The sequence below is a fragment of the Doryrhamphus excisus genome, linkage group LG4, assembly GCF_037039965.1.
Source record: "Doryrhamphus excisus strain RoL-2023G ecotype Guam linkage group LG4, RoL_Dexc_Guam_v1.1, whole genome shotgun sequence".
NCBI classification, from domain to species: domain Eukaryota; kingdom Metazoa; phylum Chordata; class Actinopteri; order Syngnathiformes; family Syngnathidae; genus Doryrhamphus; species Doryrhamphus excisus.
Genome location: NC_136360.1, coordinates 11480540 through 11501222, shown reverse-complemented (window position 1 = coordinate 11501222; position 20683 = coordinate 11480540). Strand labels below are relative to the sequence as shown.

The following is a 20683-nucleotide window of genomic DNA, read 5'->3' as shown; positions in this document are numbered from 1 at the left end:
TCACCGGCGCCGGGTTCTCACTGCAGGACGACCCCAAACACCGCCACAAGAGACGTGTGTGTGTGTGTGTGTCCTCAGGCGGCCATTAGGAAACACACACATTCCAGTGTGCGCTGCAGTTGTAGATGTTGGTCGGAGGAACATTCCAACATTCCTTACAGTGTATCACTTTTTACACTCCACTCTAACGAGTCAGACGTTTAAAAAGAAGGAATACTATCAATAACCGTAAGATTATTTTTACAATGATTGGTCAAATGTACACTCTTTCAGCAAGAGGGTCAAAGGTTGTATCTTTCTTAAACGTTTAACCATTGCTGTGATGTCACAGCCACCAGGAAGTTAAAAGAACTCTTTCCCAGTCCACTGCATTGCCATGATATGCTGTGATGTATTCACCATCTTGTTCATTTTGATGAAATTTCACTAACATGGTGATCATGAGGAGATGCTCTAATGTTCTAGAATGTTCTGGAATGATGAAAAACAGACAGCTTCCAACATTCTAGATGAAACATGAATGACACGTTCAATAGCCATAAATGGGAACATCTCTTTTTTGCAGTACACCCCCCAATGAAACACACACACACACAGCAAGGCTGGCGGCTCGCACGGGGACACACTGTGATACGTGCACGGCAAGTGGACTTGAGGTCCACCAAGAACCGGAACAGGACGTGACCCTCCCAACCCACCGCCTTAACTGCCGTTATTTTTATTTGTTATTTTCTGCTCACGCCTACGCCCCCCCCCCAACTAAGACATCATCGGTCTTTTATTACCAATCAATAAGAACGAAGTACAGCAATAGTAGATCATTAGATTCTTTTTCATTATAAAGATGAACATTTATTTTCATCTGCTTTGACATTTTACATTTTTAATGCAACACAAACATTTTAATTCATGATGCAAAATTCTACTATTAGATTAATGCTGAGGAATTTACATCAATATATGTACTAATACAGTCAATATGGAGTGAATTTGAAATTAGTTTAGCTCTTTACTGCCTGATCCTCACATTTTAAAAATCCCACAATTAATTGCATTAATAATCACATAATTAATCACATTAATAATCACACAAGTGTCTTCATGCAGATTATTTAAAAGGCATCCCATGAAAAACATGACAAATGTTTTATTTATGGATGTTTATGACTTGAATTTAAATAATGTTTTATAAGTGATAAATCAGCAGCAGGCCGAATTTGACACACACTTGTAAATGTTGAAATGAAATACAATTACTTACTGGCATATTTCAATGAAAGTCATTTCATTTAAATTGTACAATTGCCATTTGGATTATTGAACATGAAAAACATGCTGCAGGCTGACCTTTGACCCTGAACACGAACAAGAGGACACAACCAAGTTCAATTTGGTTACAGACACGCGCGCGCGCGCGCACACTAAAGGTCGTCTGCGGCCTCAATCAAGCACGTTTACAGACACAAGAGTGGCTGTGCACAAGCACGCGCATCAGCGAGCCGGCACGTCAGCAAAGTTTGACACAAAGTTGAATCCCGTGTCCGAACATGCACACACACGGCGCGTGTGTGCATGTGAACTTTAGCAAAGTTTGACGTGCGTGAGAAGAAGCGCGTGCACTCACCTGCGTGAGACATAGAGGAGAGTACATGTCTGGTCCACTGTGCGCGTGCTCGTATGTGCGTGAGAAAAAACTAGTGGGGGGGTGGAGCCCTCCTGTTGCCCCCGAAGCTCTCACATTTCCAAGCTCGGCTGAACTTTGACCCCGCCTTGGCTTACACGCGCTCTGCGGACCTGTTAGAGGCCCAGGGCCGTCCAGCGTCAAACATGTCAGCTTCAGGACAAAAAGTCCCGTTAGAGAAGTCCAAAGTGTCGCGGAGGAGGACGGAAAGTCCGCTGAGGCGGGACCAAGCGAACCTCTACAACGTCCCGAACCAGCATGTCAAAGCGCCGGTCCGCCGCCACTCGCCTATCCGCCCTGCGGTGCGCTGTGGTCGGCCTGCGGCGCTGCCGAGCCCCGGGAAACAGGAGAGAGCGGGAGCAAGCGAAGAAGGCAGCCGGGATCGCCGCGCTGCCGCTCGGCCGCCTCGCCTCTGAGCGCCCGCTGACTGCTCGGAGGATTTATAGGAGGAGCGCCGCCTCCTCTCTCCTGTCCTGCCTGCTGCCGCTCCGAACTCCGGGATGGGGACCGAGACCGGGACCGAGACCGAGACCAACACCTCTGCTCTCCGCCAGAGGACAGTCTGAGTGAAACCTCCGTGCGCGCGCGCGAGCCCTGCAGCACGAACTGATCACACACTGGCTATCGATCTAGGGTGTGCGTGTGTACGTGCGTGTGAGTGCATTAAGTGATTGTGGCCTCACGAGCAGACTGCTCAACTTGGAGAACAACACTAAGTCCACTCAAGTGCTTTTGGTTCTGTTTCTTATTTGCGGGTGATCACTCACTCTTTTGTCAACAAGAGTAAGACCCTTGATGAACTGTGACCTCTGCCAAGTCTTAAAGGTGCGTTAACGGACATGTAGTGTTTCACATGTTTTACTGAGGTCATACAATCAGACATGACATCACAGACATGAAGTGGGTGATGATGTCATGAACAGAACATTTTAGAATCTTAACCAAATAACATGACCAAGAAAAAAGTAATCTGATTACAGTTTGACCTCATGTGACTCTCACTTCCTGTTTGTGTCATGTGACACTATTGACCACTTTAATAGCAGTTTCTGTTGCTGAGGTTGTTCCTCAACTGTTGCCGTCATGTCAGGATGACGTCAAACGTGCAGGGAGTGAAGAAAGAACGCACACGATTACATCGACTTCCTGTATGGAATCCTGCACGGTAACACAAGATGGCGGCTTGTCTCTTCAACGTCATTCTCGTGCTTGGCGACCATGATGGGTAACAAAGTCACAAGTTGGCGAGCTCCTCAAATGAAAGCATGTGTACAAACTGCAAGCGTCGCAGTGACAGCAAAACAAACAAGCAAAGAAACAAAGGAGAAGAAGAGTTGATGGTGCGACTCCCATCCTCCAACATGAACCAATCACACGTGAGCAGCAATGTAAAAAGTGAGCATGGACGTCGCCATGGAGACGGGCTGATGTTGGCAGCCTTTTGGGCAAAAAGATACACAAAGTGTGTGTGTGTTTGTGTGAGACGGGGGATGGGCTCCACCTGCTCCCACTGAGGCGCTGCCAGGCTGGACCGACGCCAACAGAACCAGCGGGCCTGAAGCCTCGCCAAGCTCGCTCGCCCAGAGAGAGAGAAGAAACAAGGGCGAGGAGGAGGAGGAAGAAAATAAGGTCAGAAAGGAGGAAACAAAAACAAGTCCAAAAGTAAAGAAGAAGAACTAAATAAGAACAAAGATGATTGACAGCTCAACACAAATTAGTGTGAAGGCTAAAGGCTAACAACAAGACCAAGTCAGCTTGGTGGACCAGCACCTTCCCTCACAGAACCCATCAGAACCAACACATACACACACACAATGTCATCAGCGCATGTGAAGTCCACTTCAACCAGTCCACCGCACTGTGTGTGTGTGTGTGCGTGTGTGTGTGTGTGTGTGTGTGTGTGGGGATGAAACAGGAAGCAGTTGTGTGGTGAAGTGATGAACAGATGGCCTGGCAGAGCACGGGGAGAGGCCGGAACACCCCCCCACCCCCCGACTGAATTTCATTGATGAGAGTCTGTGTGTGTGTGTGCGTCACATATGTCCTCACACAGAAACATGGAGTGAGCAGCAGCCAATAGGATGGCAGCATGTCAAACTGTGACACGTCTTCATGTTTGACACAAATATTCAAATCAGCTTCATGGAAAGATGACCTTTGAACTTTTGAAAATAAACGTGTGTCATTTCCAGCAGCTACCTAACTAGCCAACGTCAAACCCCCTAAAATAAAGTGTGTAATTCAGCTCAAACTAAATATTTTGGAAAAGTGTTCACAGCAACATCACGTTAGACCTCAGCTAACGGGAAAAATGTGACGATAACCAGAGAAGAGGAGATGGAATGTGTACAATGTTTTGATGTTTCTTCTTCATACTCATCACCTTGTTGCTTACACACACCTTTAATCTGCCTCACATATTTTTACACTTAATAAAGCTTTTATGGTGGCCACAGTTTATTTATTTGTGTGCTTATTATTTCCGATGGAAAATATTGATTTGATACTTGAACACTTCATACGCCGCCAAGCATTCCAGAACAACCTGTGTTCCACCTTCGAGGTGCCACTGTAGAGTAACTATTGTATTGTCATGTGACCTGGCGCAGATTAACAAGCTTTATGGTCACATGACACACAAAGGCTTCTATCAGCAAGACCAAACACACACACACAAATAATAACAGACGTGCAGTCACTCCCCGAACACAAGTGAATGCAACAGAGGACACCTGCCAGCTGTTCACGTAAAAACAACCTGCACACACAGCTGGAGAGGCACACACATGCACACCAGCTAAAGTATTGTGATTCGATTCCAACCAAAAAAAATATTCTGATAATTTGGTAGTTGTTGACGTTTCTGTCAAGTGACCAGAGACCTTTGGTGACTGGAAGCTGATACAGGGATTTCAAAATAAAGCTTGTAGTGTCGCTGATTTCCAATTATGACGCGTTGTTTACTCTTAAGTTAATGTGATCAAGGTTTTATGTAGCTTGTATGTGTGTCTGTCTACAGATGGGCGGGGCCTTGTCTCCTGCGGCGTGACTAACATGAGGAGACTGCGCCAAGGTGGCGGCTATCTTCCTGCAACATGCGTTGCTCTTTGGGCCTCCAATCCTCTTTCATGTCTTCACACTGCACTGCAGAAGGGCTGGGGGGGGGGGTCATAATAATACAATAAGATTTGGTCCAAAGCTACACTTTCTATTTGAGAAATTGTGATAAAAATGTATCAATATAAATATTTATTATTGACAGTTGACAATAATACAAGGTAGTAGACAGAGGTTCACCACTGCTTCTATTCTCAGTGCAATGTTTCCCTCTAGCGGGCATTTGCTGCTATTACATTACTGTAGGTTGTGTTTTATTATTACATTACAATGGCAGTGGCTGCTAGACAGACACACTATAGTAGAGAACACCACGTGGTTACGTGTAACCATAGCTACAAAAGACATTACTGAACAGACCACGCCCCTTTTAGAGTCCTCAACAAAGTTTTTGTTTTTACAAACAAGTGAAAATAAACTGTTACAAGCAGGAAAGTGGAAGGGTCTTGACTTCCTTCATCATCACCGTTCACCATATGTGAACGTGTGCGTGAGTGCGTGTAGGAGAGTGATGAACATGACGGGGGCGATGAAGGATGCTTGGAGAGGAAGTAGGACACGTGGGGGAGGTGGTAGGGGGCGCCATTACTCATGGTTAGGTCCATGGAAGATGGAGGGCGTGGACGCTGCACCTGGGCACGCGTCCAGACATGTTTGTCAGGAAATCTGGATCCTTCATTCACTTCCTGCCACGGGGGGGCACAGGGGGCTCCGTCCTCAACCCCCACAGAGGCCAGCGTGTCCTTGAGACAGGATGCACAGGCTGAACACATGACAACATGAAGGACATGTCCTCATGTGACACGTCATCGGGCTTGGGGGATGCAGGAGAGGTGTGTTCAGGTGTGAACACAAATGACCCACAGGTCATATGTAGAATTACACTTATAGACAACGAACTACAGACAACTACAGCGGTGACATCATCCTACAGCCCCCACCATCAACATCCTCCGACTACCCCATTGACCATCTGATGCGCCTCCTTCACACACTCACCCTGTCTCTGGTATTCTCTCCCACATCCTCGACACACACACACACAGAGGCTGGGATTCCCGCCTGTGGGCCCGATAAATAGATGTTCCCTCCCGAGAAGAAGTGGGTCAGAACTTATTTCCGCAGAGCTTAACGAGAAGCACATGGCTGTTGTTTGCTCTGTAGACCCCCCCAAACACCAGCGACTCCCTCCACCCCCCCAGCCCGCTGCTCCCTTCAGGCACCATCACGCAGGATAAAGACGGAGAGAGGAGGACGTCTCGCTTCAAATTTAACATCTCCCTGGTAATATGGGAATAACACACAGCCCAGGATGGGTTAAGGGTCCGGGGTGTGTAATGTTGTTCTGTGAGATCATGTGCATCATGTTTGCAGCTGCCAATCGCGGTCTCGTTCGCTGTGACGAGTCAGGTGTCAATCATCTGAACAAGCGATGATGTCATGTCACAGTGATGGGATCGTCACGGTGTTGACCCCTGACCCTTCAAAGATGGCGTCTGAGCGGCGGCATGCAGGCGGGACCAGATGGTGGGTGTTAATGAGCCGCCATGTTGCTGGCGTGAGGAGAAAGCATGTGATCAGATAGCAGCAGAGTGCTTCCTTTGTTTACAGCGCCGCTCCAATAAAGACCACCGTGCCCCCCCCATTTGCTGACTTTTATTAGCTCACCCCCCCAAGCTTGCCGTGTCCAAAATGCTTTTAGAGGAAAACTAGTTCTAAAACGACACAGCAGTGACCACAATATCGTCAGTGAGTTGTAGAATTTCTGAGAACGTCTCCCACCGGCCACAGCTGTAGCCATGTGACTTCCACTAGCATGCAAAGTGCTAATATGCTAACACCACGTCACCAGGGTTGGGGGGCAGGAGAACAACAGCCCACTGGGGTGCTGGTGGGGTATCAGGGAAGTGAGCAGGTATCCATTGCAGTCACATGACACTGTGCCAACATGGGGAGGGGAACCTTGTGATGAGTCATCCGCTCTGCAGGTGTCAGAGGTCATGGAACATTGTGACCTCTAACGTCATAACCCCAGCCATCATTCAATGAGCACGCATAGGTCAAGGGTGAGCATGAAGGTAAGCCTGCTGCGGTGTGGGCCTTGACCTGCTTGACAGGAAGCAATCAAGAGCTTCTTTGGAGACCAAACATCCTGTCTGACCCGGCATGCATGGTTCTGCTCCACTTTCCAATTTATTTGACTATAGCCTAAAAATAAATAGTACTCACCTCTATATTTTTAAACTCAACAGGAAGACTTCCTCTCAAAGTCACAGTTGGGCTGTCGTCCTGGTGCTGGTGCGGACCATGAGGTCCAAAGTGGATCCATGCTCTAATCAGTCACACATCTGCACATCCTAAATTGCTTCCATCTAACTTCCATGAAGGGCTTAACTTTATACACGTGAACAAAGGTAATGCTGATCTTTCTGCCAGAACCTGCGGCTATTAACAACGGAACCGAGCCTCGCTGGTGTTACAACCGAGCAGGCCAACTTGTTAGCTGACTCACAAGCTAACTTCTGAGCTAGCTGTAGTAGTCAGAAACAATTCATCCAGTTAGCAAAGTGTTGAGCTAACAATTGCAATGTTGCTAATTAGCTGAGAAGGTTAGTTTTAAAGACATTTGATGAAAAACATTGTTGTTATTAGAGCGACCAATGGTGTAGCATGTGGGTGGAGCCTAAGCATGCAGGTGAAACTAGAGAGGAAGCTTTAATGAAGCAGATTGGGTGTCGCCTGGACACGGAGACCAGAGAACACCACCATGGTCTCACATGAGCATGACCCCCGCTGCAAACCACCCCCCCTTCCTCGTGTGTGGGGGATTAAGCAAGGAGCCAGCTGTAGCGGTGGGCGTCAGGGCGGGGGGGAGTTGTACATGATGCCATGGCCTCTTCAAGGTGACCCCCTGCAAAAGCTGCCATGAACATCTGTACACAGACCCGGCCTGACCGCCATCAGGCAGAACTCAGACCCTCGTCACCCACACTGGGGGGAGTCATGCATGGGACGGGGAGGGGGGGGGGTTGTCCTAGAGACATTTTAGAAGACAACATCTACACAAGCTTTCAACAAACAACAATGTTAAGAACACCCTCACCTTCTACTCTATATGTGCAGCGATGATGCTAAAAATCCCTCCCACAGTGGCCCAGGTCACCCATGATGCTGCTACCAGCTGCTCGTCCTCGCCTGCCCTGATGGGGTCAACATCAGTACGGTGGTCTTGCTGTGTGCCCCCGACTGGACAGCTGGAAGCAATGTGCTCCTAACGTGTTTTAGCATACATGCTAACTAGCGCTGTTGTGCTAATGCTAATGGAGGACCGGTGGGAGGTCGCACCCTCCCAGAGTAAGCACAGCTAATACACGCTGCTATATTATAATGGGGGGGGGCAGATGGGAACATCTGGCTGCTGGGCTTTAACGAGCTAAGTAGCGCTAAGTAGCGCTCGTTCTCATTATAGAATGAAACACTATGATAGCATTACAGCACGGCCATGCTGGAAAAAAGATTCATGACATCATCATGTGACCTGCAAAGTTCAAAGGTCACCAAAAATATTACATTTGGCCAATGAGTACAGTCACCAAGAAGACCTTCATCATCATCATCATGCTATTGTCCTCCCAGCAGGCCGTCAGCAAACAACAACAACAACAAGGCCGAAGAAGAAGCAGCTGCCTTGGCTGCTTGCCATCCTTCTCAAGGGGGGGGGGCAGCCATCAAGCAGCATGGGGAGGAAAAAGGGCTTGTTTAGGACGTATTTAATGAAACATTCAAATAAAGATAGAAGAAAATTTGTCTAGCTTAGCATCAGGCCTTAGCTTAGCATTGAAGTATATAGTTTATGCTGATAGCGTATATTAGCATCAGAGTTTAGCATAGCATATTGGCCTATCTTAGCAATGTCGTTCAGTTGAGCATCACAGCCTATATTATCTTCTGGTACCATGTTGGTGACCTCACTGGCTGCTGGACTCAGTAATGGGAAGTCACCGTCTGATTGGACGGCTGCTTGTGCATCCAGAAGAAGAAGAAGAAGAAGAAAAAGCTTGGTTGTCATGGTTATGAAGAACAGTCAGGGGGAGGGCAGACAAGTTAAATCTTCAATTTCCTCCTCTAAGCTTTCAAACATGACAACAACCTGCAGCTCACTAACCAATCACATGAAAGCTCACACATCACCACACAACAAGATGAAGAGGATTCTGACAAGAATCTATTGCTTTTGGGCTCTTCCCCCACCCATGACCAATCAGTTCGGACATGATTCAACTTTGTTAACGAAATAATCGGACCAATCAGGTGACGGTGGGGAGGGCCTGAACGCATGAAGGAGGGGCCAAACGATGACTGACAGCTTGACACGCACGCACATGCACACACGTGCGCTCACACACACACACACCATCGTCACGAGCTGATTACATTTCCTGCTAAGAAAAAATATGTATTTGGAAAATCATTATAATTAATTTGCCGTCACATCTTAATGTAACATCTTAATAATGAACACTATAACTAAGAAAATAAATACACGTATGTGTCAAAGTTGCCAAAAAGTCTCACTGGTTTTCATTTACTGCTAGAAACACAAACACGCACGCGCACACAAGCAGGAAATAAATAGCGTTGAAATGTGATGAATTTAATTTGAGTTCATTAATACGCTTTGTTCCTTTAAAGCGCATTGCATAATATTTTCATCAGATTGAGTGACGAATGCGTGTGAATAAAATTTTCATTTTCATGTTGCTGTCAAACCATTACGTATTTTTTATTATATTGTTCTTCTTATTAATTCTTGCTAATATTATTAGGATTACTTTATTATTTAAAATGTGCACGCGTTCAAAGTAATTTTGTGCTGAAATAAAATATAGACAATGCAAATTAAGTAAATGTAATTAGGGCAAAATACAATCAAACGTTTTAGAGACGTCTTTGTGGTCTGCTTGATGTAAGTGTAGTTTAAATTGTATTGTATGGAATTGTATGTCATGACTGAACACACGATCAAAAAAGGCAGATAAAAACAGAACATTTTAAAATTAATGCTCCATTTGATTGTAATAGTTTATGCAAACACACTTATAATAAATAAATGTAGATTTTATTAAAAACTGAATTTCTATATTAATTAAATAAACTTTAAATTATTATTTTAATTACTAAATTGAAACCGGATTCGGAATAATAATTCTGACTATTTGAAATCCGAAACTGCTAATGTCAAAACACAAAAACGAGATACTTTTAAAGAAAACAGAGACAGCCTCCTCTTCCACGGTCCAGCGGGACATCGACCTGCTGGACTCGGCCGGCGTAAGCGGAACAAAGCGGCACTTTAAGCGGCACTGTTTGCTCAACTTTTAGGGTTGGTTTAAAAAAAAAAGTCAAGCTTCAGACTCACCATCCACCAGGTTCTGGCTGAGATGTCGTAGCACAGCTGCCATTTGATGGAACCTTCTGCGCTTTTTCCCGCCATGGCGCCGTCAGTCAGCTTCATGTGGTGCGCTCGCTCAGCGGAAGTTACACACCTGATTGACACGAGAACATGTGCACGTCCGCTCCAGAACATATGGGCCGTGCACGAGCCACGACCAGGACATGTACAACTAGAAGTAGAACTAGAACTAGACAAGAAGACGAGGAGGAGGAGAGCTGCTCAGCAAGGTGAGCGCCCCCCCCTTTCAATAACGCCCTCCTACCACACAAACACACACACACACACACATACTAAGAAAGTTATATTTTTCTGTGAAATGATTTCAGGCGTTGTTGACAAAATATTACAGTGAGTGTTAAAATAAAACAGTAGATTATGACTTGAACGCAGTCAATCCATCTTTATGTTTATATTAAATAATGCTACTGGTTTATTTGACTTCAAAAATGTTATAAAAGTGACATCAAACCACCTTTACACTTATGTTTGTATGAACGGACAAGAGGAAAAATTACAGGCATAAACGATAAACTAAAAAGACTATGTAAAAATACTCAACAGTGAGTAATAGTAATAGTAATAGTGATGTAGTGTTCATTATTTCCCCTATAAATGTTCATGTTGTTTTCATATTTTCTGGAGATACCTGCTATCCATGGGGCCTATGTTCCGAGACCACCTGTGAATACCAAATCCTGCAAGTGAATGAGTCATTGATAAAAAAAACAAAGTCTATTTTTGACACTCCTCCCGCTGCAAACCCTCCAGCTAGCTTGACATTGATATACGGATTTTGGAGTAACATTTGCAATAAAAGTGACTGTTGGAATAATTACAGTTGGTCACTCACAACAAAGGAAGCTACAGCAAGCTAAATGCCAGCCTAAAGCATATTTTAAATGATGGCATGTATAGGTACTCAGATCCACAATCTAGCCTTTAGCCTGGTGGTCAGACAAGCAGTACAACTACACTTGTGTCTGCTGTCCAGCGGCTTCCATCACCTTGTGATACGCAGCTCTGCATGATCAGCAATCCAAGATGCATCCGCGTTTACATGTTGTTCCAGTAAGGAATTAACAATAATAAATTAACTTGCTGTATGTTGTGATTGTAAGAAAGATGACTGTAGAAAATTGTGCTCGCATAGCTACACAGGAACCCGCCATCATCATTGTGTCGTACAATATATGTATGTATGTTGTATTGTATGCAGTATAATTTTCCAGACCTTTGGTATATGAGATGTACTTTAGGAGAAAAAAGTAAATAAGTAAGCATGAGCCCCAGTTAGCGTGTTTTTCAGTTAACGTTGAAAATTTACACCATACAATTTTGCCTCAGCTTCTGTGCATTTTCTGGTTAGCGCAAAAATATAGCACGTCTTGTTGTGAATACACTATGTGAGTCCAAATGTGTACTTTGTGCATTTCTTTATTACAAAACAGATTCCTTGTTAGCATCCTTTTAGCTATCTAACAAATGGCAACCGGAACTGGAAGTTACGTCGCCCATCTATGATGTCATCAGTGGTTGAGGAAAATGTTAACAAAAATCATGTTTTTACAGTGTTGCAATTATAGTTTGATATGCACACATCACATCTAAATTGCATTAAAAATTGTATGAATGGAAGGGATAAATGAAAATTTAAGGGTACTTTTACCTTCACTGTGAAGGTAACGGTATCCCAAAGATACCATGTTGTAGCGAGATTAACCACCATCACCTTCCTGTTGTGAGTCACACCTTTTCAATGAAGGTAAAAGTCATTTGTCCCTTTCATTCAAAATGTATATGGATTATATGCATTTCGAATTGTTTTATGCATGTCAAAACTATAAAAACAAATTTAGTTTTAGGTTTTTTGTAACGGATTAGTTTGATTAACAAAATGTATTTGGTTAACATTTGTTGGGGTCAGAACTTCTGGAATGAATATTAAAAAAGCTAACCAAGGTTGCACTATATTTATAAAGTGCTACACATGGTGTCTTTGTCATGAGGGTATGTCATCAGGAAGATGCTAACTTTCTTAGCGCTGTTAACGTCAATAATAAGCTTGTATTTGCTGTTGAGAGCACCACCAGCTGCAGGTCGCTGTCCATGTTCAGGGTCAGCAGTTACCTTAGGATTAAGGTTGTCATTTTCATTGTGTTGTTCGCTAATTATGAACGGTAAGTCTTAACAACAAACATCAAGAAGAGATGCCATTGTTTGTGTGTGTGTGTGTGTGTGTGTGTTGCGGGGTTCAGGTGGAGGGGAATACCTGGCCCTCCATCACACAGAGCCCCCTTTGTGGCGACACAGCAGGAATGTGTTTGTGAGGGGGGGTGTAACGTGAACCTTGAAGACATGACTGGTCTATGCTGCTGTTACCTCCACCAAGGAGGTTTTGGGGGGTTTGATAACAACTGATAAATGACTTTGTGTGTGTGGAGGGGGTACATTACACTTTACATGACTTCTGTTAAAGAGAAGTCATTAGTCTGTGAATTATTCATGAATATTCATCCTACAAATACACATCAGCTGTGTGATTGTTCATGAATATTCACCGCAGCCTTGGCCGAGGTCATGAAAGTATTTCTACAACATATAATGTCACGTAAAAAAGGTCGACTTACATTTAACGCTTTGACGTCCTCTACAGCCACATGGGATGACCTTTTGCCTTGTGTCAATCCTGTTACGTTAAGTTAAAACGAAATAAAATAAATTACATGTGTTGACCTTCATGTTGATGTGACCTTGACATATTCCTATAAAGGTGCGCATGCGCAAACACACACACACACACACACACACACATACATACATGTAGAGCGTGGTCCTTATTTTGGACATCTGTTTTGTCTTTGGTCCTTGTGGGGGTGTCGCCAGAGGGTGTCACGGCGGCCGCACGCCACCCGGTGCCGTGTCCCGCCTCCTGGACAACTTCACATGACCACACACTCACCATATCGGCCATATTTAATGACCTTTCCGCATCACACACTCATGACGGGCCTGTTGTATCTTTGACTATCAGACACATTTATTTTACTTTCGTTAAACGTGTTAGTTTGCTTTGAAGTTACAGCCACATGTGACTTTTTCCACATTTGACAGCTAGTAAACAAAAGTCAATGTATTCAAATAATGTTTGCATCACTAATTAGCATGCCGTAGCCTAGCCTTACATAAAGTTAGATAAACCTAGCCGTGAATGAGGTCACTAAAGTCACATGTCAGGTGTTTGATAGACGAGCGTGACTATTTCTGCTGGTGACCTTTGGCGGCGTCCTGATGAATTACCAGGCCCTACTCATCCGTTGTGACGTGCACTGTGGCGTCCGGCGTTCCCTCTTTGGAGCCGGTGGAGCGGTGTGCGCTCCTCGTGCACACAAACACACGCAGGCGACGCCGCTTGCTACAAAAGGCCCCAAGGATGTCGGGAACAGCAGCCAAGTGGCACCGAGGCGGATCCTCTATGCCAAAAGTGCCGTCGCAGCTTCCCGACAACACAATGTTGTGAGGCGGCCTTGGAGGGGGTGGGGCCACACGCCAGCGTCCATCTTGGCCCATCATGACCCATCAGGAGGAGCGACACTGAGTGGCGGCCAAGTCCATCATCTTCATGGCCTGTGACAGCCCCCCCCCCCCGCCCCTCAGGCCTACGCCCACTTCCTGCTCTGAGCTCAGGTGGGCAGGGCTAACCAACATTTCCACAACTTTGAATGAGGCCTGCTAACACATCCACACACACGCACACGCATGCGCACACACAGTGGATCAATTAAAAGTAATATTTCCAAAGTTCAAGGGACACCTCCCCCCGGTTTCTCCAGTCAGAGTCATGTGTTAGCTTGGTGACTTGTTGTTAATGTCCTTTCTACGACGGAGCATTGAGGGTGCACACCATCCAGATAATGAGCAGGCTATGGAAAGATCAAGTAATAAAGATTTGATTGTTAAAAAGTAAGTAAAATTGTTTGATGATGGCTGCCAACAATGCCACCAGCCTTGTCAAATCCAGACCCTCACCCCCCACCTTTACTGCTACTTAGCATAATTAATTTGATTGCCCACAGCCACAGCTAACATACTGACACTGAGAATCACCGTATTACACTTCATCTAGTTATTTTACATCTATACTACAGTACAATGAAACCTTAGTTAGCACCATTAATTTGTTCCAGAAGGTCAGACTCTAACCAAAACGGATGTTAACCAAATCCATGTTTCCTATAATGTAAATTGAAAGAAAAAAATGGAATCCATTCCAGACAGCCGAAAATGCGAACACAAAACACATATACTTTTACAATGATAGTTTGGGCTGCATGATCACTGAGTGGTTAAGATCCAGGTTTGATTCTCCACTTGAGCATCTCTATGTCATTATTCATTCATCTCAAAAACATTATTCATTCATTTTCTACTGATTTTTCCTCACGAGGAAAATAGACAAACAACCATTCACACTCACATTCATACCTATGGACAATTTGGAGTCTCCAATTAACCTAGCATGTTTTTGGAATGTGGGAGGAAACCGGAGTACCCAGAGAAAATCTGCGCATGCACAGGGAGAACATGCATACTCCACACAGAGATGGCCGAGGGTGGAATTGAACCCTGGTCTCCTAGCTATGAGGTCTGTGCGCTAACCACTCGACCGCCGTGCCGCCCCTCAAAAACATTAAAGGGGGCCTATTATGTATTTTCTACTTTTCTGACCCTTAAAGGTAGTTAGAATGTTGTATTCTCATGTTAAACTATGCCAAAGTTTCAGGTAATGAGGTTTGAGCATTTGGAAGTGAGCCCTGAGAGAAGTTTAGAATGGCTCTGAACACTGCTTTCACAGAGTTTTTTCTAACACTAGCTCCCGGTGATTTCACAGGAAGCTGGTCTTCCTTATATGGGCTGTAGGCCAGGACTCTTCTGGGACTGCTGTCCCAACAGCTCTGCTTCGCCATGGTTGTTAGCTATGGCTCCCAGGAAATCTTTCTTCAATCTTGGAGTTAATGATTCCCAGCTAGAGAAAAATATTTGTCAAAGGCACTTCACACAGTACTCCGCCTAACTGTTGCTGAAGCCAGAAGCAGCACGCTCTAGCTGCAAAAGGTGTCGGACACACTATGCACTGTGCGTCCATCCAGGACCACAGTATTGGCCAGGAGAAGCCGCCTGGAAGATCTAGAACGCTTTTGTGCGGGTTATTGTGTGGAGCTGCTCTACAGGGGACCACAAAGGCCACAAAAAATAGAATAATAGGTCCCCCTTAACACAAAAAACGTTTTTATCATTTCCCATCATAATATCATATCATAATTATACATGCAGAAAACAATTCTAAAAGCATAGAAAGCTGAACAGTGGCGAGTGGTTAGCGTGCATGCCAAACAGAGAGACTTTGCATGTTCTCCCCGTGCATGCATGGGTTTTCTCCGGGTACTTCGGTTTCCTCCTACATTCCAAAAACATGCTAGCTTAATTGGTGACTCTAAATTGTCTATAGGTATGAATGTGAGTGTGGATGGTTGTTTGTCTATAGGTGCCCTGTGATTGGCTGGCGACCAGTCCAGGGTGTACCCTGCCTCTCGCCCAAAGCCAGCTGGGATAGGCTCCAGCTTATCCAGGATAAGCGATATAGAAAATGGATGGATGGATAAAAATGACGAGTGAAAGAGATAAATGAACATTTAAGGTTACTTTTACCTTCATTGAAGATGCGACCCTTCCCAAAGGCACAATGTGGCAACAAACTAGGGCGAATGCTAACCGTGGTTCCACTGTATATCTACATCTATACAGTGCTATCCATATCATATCTATGCTACCTACAGTAGATCTATATGACATATACATCTATATTATCTAACCACACTATATCTATATTGTTATCTACCTTTACTATAAGTCAAGTTGATGTGAGGTAACAATGACCTTTTGACCTAGAAGTCCTGAAGTCAGTCCGTAAGTCAGTGTTGGTGTTTTTGATTGGATGACGTCAGCTGGTCGTCTTGGTGGTAGTTGGGGAGGGGCACACATATGTTGAACCCCCCCCAACAGCAGATGTCCAACACACGAGTGTCAATCTGCTTGTGGGGAATGTCGGCCATGTTTAACAGAGCGCTACAAAGATGGACGCCTCTTTTTCCTCAGGAAGTTCATCAAAGTGGAAGATAAGGACGAAAGGATAAAGATGAATGGATGAAAGGATGAAGAGAGGAAAAAATGAAAATAAAGATGCAGTGGGGGAAAGGACGACAAAATGTAAAAGAACAAAGACAAAGGTTGGAAAGACGAAAAGCTGAAAAGATGAGAAGGTGAAGAGATCCAAGGGTAAAGGATGCAGATCCAGATGAAAGGATCCTTGCAGAGTTCTGATTGGCTGTCATCTGGCTGAGAAAGCACTTCTAGGACACTTGACTGTGATGAAGCTTGCGAAGACATGCCATAGTAAACATGCTAAAAATTTACATGACATGCTCATGTTGTTGTGACTGGTCAAACGTCAAAACACTTCCTGTTCCAATGCAATGAGGACATCATTTGACCTGCAAAAGTGAGTCAGAGTGAGGGAATTCCAGCTTTAACAGCCATTGTGTCGCTGTCATTCAAGTATTTGATGTGTCATGGAGACACTGATATCATCTAATGATCTGTGTGATGTTGATCTGAGGACGCCACATAGCGATGTAGACAATATCCCGCCTAAGCAGGCGTGGAGAAATGTTCCCAAGTCCCCAGTGGTCCTCACAAGTGGACGCTGAGGTTGGGTAAACGCTGTGTTTAGCTCAGGCTAATGATGCTAATGATGCTAATGAGAGGCTGACACAATGATATTAACCACTATTCATCTACGCTAATCAGCCACGCCGGCCCCCTCCTGCCGCACCCCGCCTCTGTCACAGCAGTTAGTACGGGCCGCTAATGACGGAGGGGCGGCCATATTGCGGTCCCCAGCGAGCAGGTGGCGGCGGTCGCAGGCGATGACGGATGACTCCAGCATGCGGCCCCCAGGCAGAAACTCAGCGAGCCCGTAACCGCTACAATATGTCGCATTTACATCCACTTTTATATTCTGGAGAACGTCTGACCCTCAGCAGCGTAGCGCCGCCGACCCGCGGGCCAAAGAAGACGCTGGCGTGGCCTCGCTCCAGAGTCCATTTAAATATTTCACTGCAGATTCCGAGGCCGCTGGCGGCCCGCTAACGTTCACGCTCGACGGCCTTCAACGTTTGCTCTCAGCCATGAAGCCAGCGAGCGCCGTCACTTTGGGAATAATTTAGCTAACATGAGCACAATTATTGAAAGTGCTTTTCACAATGAAAGCTTGCTTTGTTGTTCTAAAATCTTTTACACAAAGCCTCGAGAACATTCCAGTGATGTTGACAAGGCTTTACATTGAGTTAGAACCACCTTCTCTATATTTATATTGAATTCATTCATTCACCTGTCAGCATGACACAAGCTAACATGAGCCCAGTACAGCACAACCGACCTAACCCAGTCAATCTGGCCAGCGGGGGGCGGGACCAAGCTGCCACAAAAACATGGCGACCGTACGGCATCAACATGCTGACAAAGTAACTATCCAATGTGAACGGTATTGAAAAGAAATTAAACAAATAACATTGTTGTTATAGTCATACAAAGTGTATATGTGTGTGTGTGTGTGTATGATGTGCACATTTGCATGAGAAGTGTGTGAGCAGAGTAAAAAATGTTGAATAAATAAATGAAACGTGTTTAAGATGATTTAACTATTCAAGTGACAACAACAGGCACAACATGGAAACATCTGGACTGACACCCCCCCTTCATGTATCTTTAATGCGTGTGTGTGCGTGCGTGTGTGTGTGCATGTGTGTTCTGAGGCTTTACCAGCAGGGGGAGCTTTGCAGCTTAGGCCCACATGTGAATAAAAGGCATGAACAGTTTATAAGAGAACTTATCCATAAGTTGTTTTTATTCATTTATTAATGATGTCTAAGCACTGTAATTAATTAAAAGAGCGATGCGATCAACCTACATCCCATAATATTACTGCTACTAATAATATTAATCTTTAACCCTCACCTTAACCCTGGTCAAAAAAGAGACAATAAGGAGAAACAAAGTAGGAAGTAATGAAAGGAAGTTGTCTGGGGGTCACTGAACGCCCCATCCCCGGCACATTTAATTAATTAGCTAATTAGCATAATTTTGTGTTTTAACTTCCTCCTCTCTGGGCCCTCAGCTACAGCCCCTCCCTTGTAACCCCCGCGTCCATCCATCAATCAGGCGTCCGCTCTGTCGCTCTCCATCAGTCTCCGTGGCGACGGGATGCTGGTGGTAAGCGCCGCTGACGTATGCAAAGCAGCCGTCTGGACGCACGCTAATCTATGCTAATTTGACATTTACAAGCTCATTTGCATATGTAGGCATCAAAGTCATCTTTGCGTGCACGCTGCAGCGTTACGCGTTACACTAACAGCAACAACGGCGCTCATTAGCCTCCCATGTTAACGAACCATATTTGGACCAGTGAGCTCTTATTTTGTTTAATTGAAAGTACATAAGATGGCTGCAGTAACCAGCTTATACCACAGCACAAGGAAAAGCACATGCATTCACATCAAATGACACTCTGTTGGCGCTTAAAAAGGCACTCCTTTACAAGCACTAAAAACTCATTGATGATAAAGTTCTATTTATTTTAATGAGATGTGGTCGTTGACATTTAATGAGGCTGCAATGTGGCTGCGTGCACCCCGCCACAGTAAAATTCCAATTTGCATGTGACCTGAAAACATCTCGACGATGTTTGCGTTAACCTCTGCTGTGATGTTGAGCACAACACTGTGTGTGTGTGTGTGTGTGTGTAACTTAGTGAGACATGACATGCATTTTTGTGCACTCTGCTTATTGTGTGCACATTAGCTAATTAGCATGAACGCTCACCATGTAACAAGCATGGAAAGAGTCACAAACAACATTAGCAACGTGAACAAGTAGTTTTCTTTGAGGTCAAATGAGGGTCACTTTCTTATTACATGATAGCTTCACAGCATAGCTCGGTGTTTACGTTAAAAGGCAGCAAACTAAATAATAGCATGAGTTGTTAGCATCAGCACATGCTAACATTGTGCATATTGTTGGGAAAGTATTATTTTGGGACGTAAAAACAGTCGGATCCCACAGTGCAACAGTTTGTTTGACATAGCATCAAAGCAGCACTCACGGCCACCATGTTGGACCGGCAAACGGTCACCGTGTGCTCTTTTCACACCCTAAACCTATCGCTCTCTCTCTCTCTCTCTCTCACACACACACACACACACGCACAAGGAGTTTGTTGTCAGTCAACACACTTGGCAGCACCTCACCGCCACGTACACACCACTGGCAGGTCACACCCTCAACACACCACCACGCCCCCTCCTGGCTGCACATCACACACCTCCATGTGGGATGAGGAGGGCAATCCCAGCTGCCCCCACACACACACAGTGATGTCAGCTGGCTGTGAAAGGCGGTGGCTGACCGCTCACTCTGATGAAGAAGCAACTGGGCGGCGGCCAGACCACTGGAGCGCCGCCATGGCCCCCCCTCCACACACACACACCTCTAACAGCCAAGACTGTGAAGATTATTTCACACTGACGCTTCTCACCTTTACATCTTGTTTCCATGGCAATAAGACGCCTCAGACTGATGCCAAGGTGGTACAAGGGCCATTGGTGGGGTGAGGAGTTGTTCCTTTGAGCCCCACCTAGAAGACGAGACAAGCATCCAATCAGCTATCATTAGATCACATGATCATACTAACATGTTCATTAACCATTGAAGTGTGTGTGCACGTGTGTGTAAGGTCACTTCCTTTGAGGTCACCTGACATTTGCAGAATGTGGAAAGAAGAAAGTGATCACATGGAGATGAAGGACAAAGTTGTGATGTCAGACTGTGATTGGCGACCTTCAGTCTTTGCATGGATATACAGACAGGAAGTGGATAGAAGCCAGCTCTTTTCCTGCCTCCAGCCACTAATGTGAAGCTACTGCTCGTCTGCTGCTTCACTGAGTATGCTCAGCAGCACGCAGAGCCCCGACCCACCCGCACAACTTGTTCAGGTCGCTCCATTGGGACCTCCAGGGAGAGCACAGAGATGTCACATCAGAGATGGAGAGAGACGAAGGGGACACATGAAACCCCACCCCTTCCATTGTGCTAGCTAGCAAAAGTTGTTTGATGTCTGTACATGCACAATGCTATGTAGAATGTGTGTGTGAGAGCGGAAGTAAAGGTCAAAGGTCATGTAACGGGTAGGGCGGAGACTGCGGTGAGGCAGCGTGTCCTGCGGGCAGTGAACGCACCGTCGAGCTGCTTCCTCATTTCATGTGGAAAAAGCAAGTAATTACGTGGAAATATGATAATGTATAACGCTGCGGGAGCCC

The 20683-nt window shown here is 45.2% G+C and overlaps 1 protein-coding gene across 8 annotated transcripts in view; it reads right to left on the bottom strand.

Annotated features, from left to right (window-relative positions):
• The window catches only part of nfia (nuclear factor I/A), a 39474-nt gene extending 29045 nt beyond the window's left edge, over positions 1-10429 (bottom strand). For 6 of the 8 annotated variants that reach the window (XM_058073934.2, XM_058073935.2, XM_058073938.2 and 3 more), the window contains exon 1: positions 10218-10429. In XM_058073934.2, coding sequence (XP_057929917.2) covers positions 10218-10385 — 168 coding nt within the window. In that variant the 5' untranslated portion in view covers positions 10386-10429. Of the gene's footprint in view, positions 1-1624; positions 2571-10217 lie in introns of those variants that run through there. The other 2 variants (XM_058073937.2, XM_058073941.2) reach the window with 2 other exon arrangements.
• Between the last annotated feature and the right edge of the window lie 10254 nt (positions 10430-20683).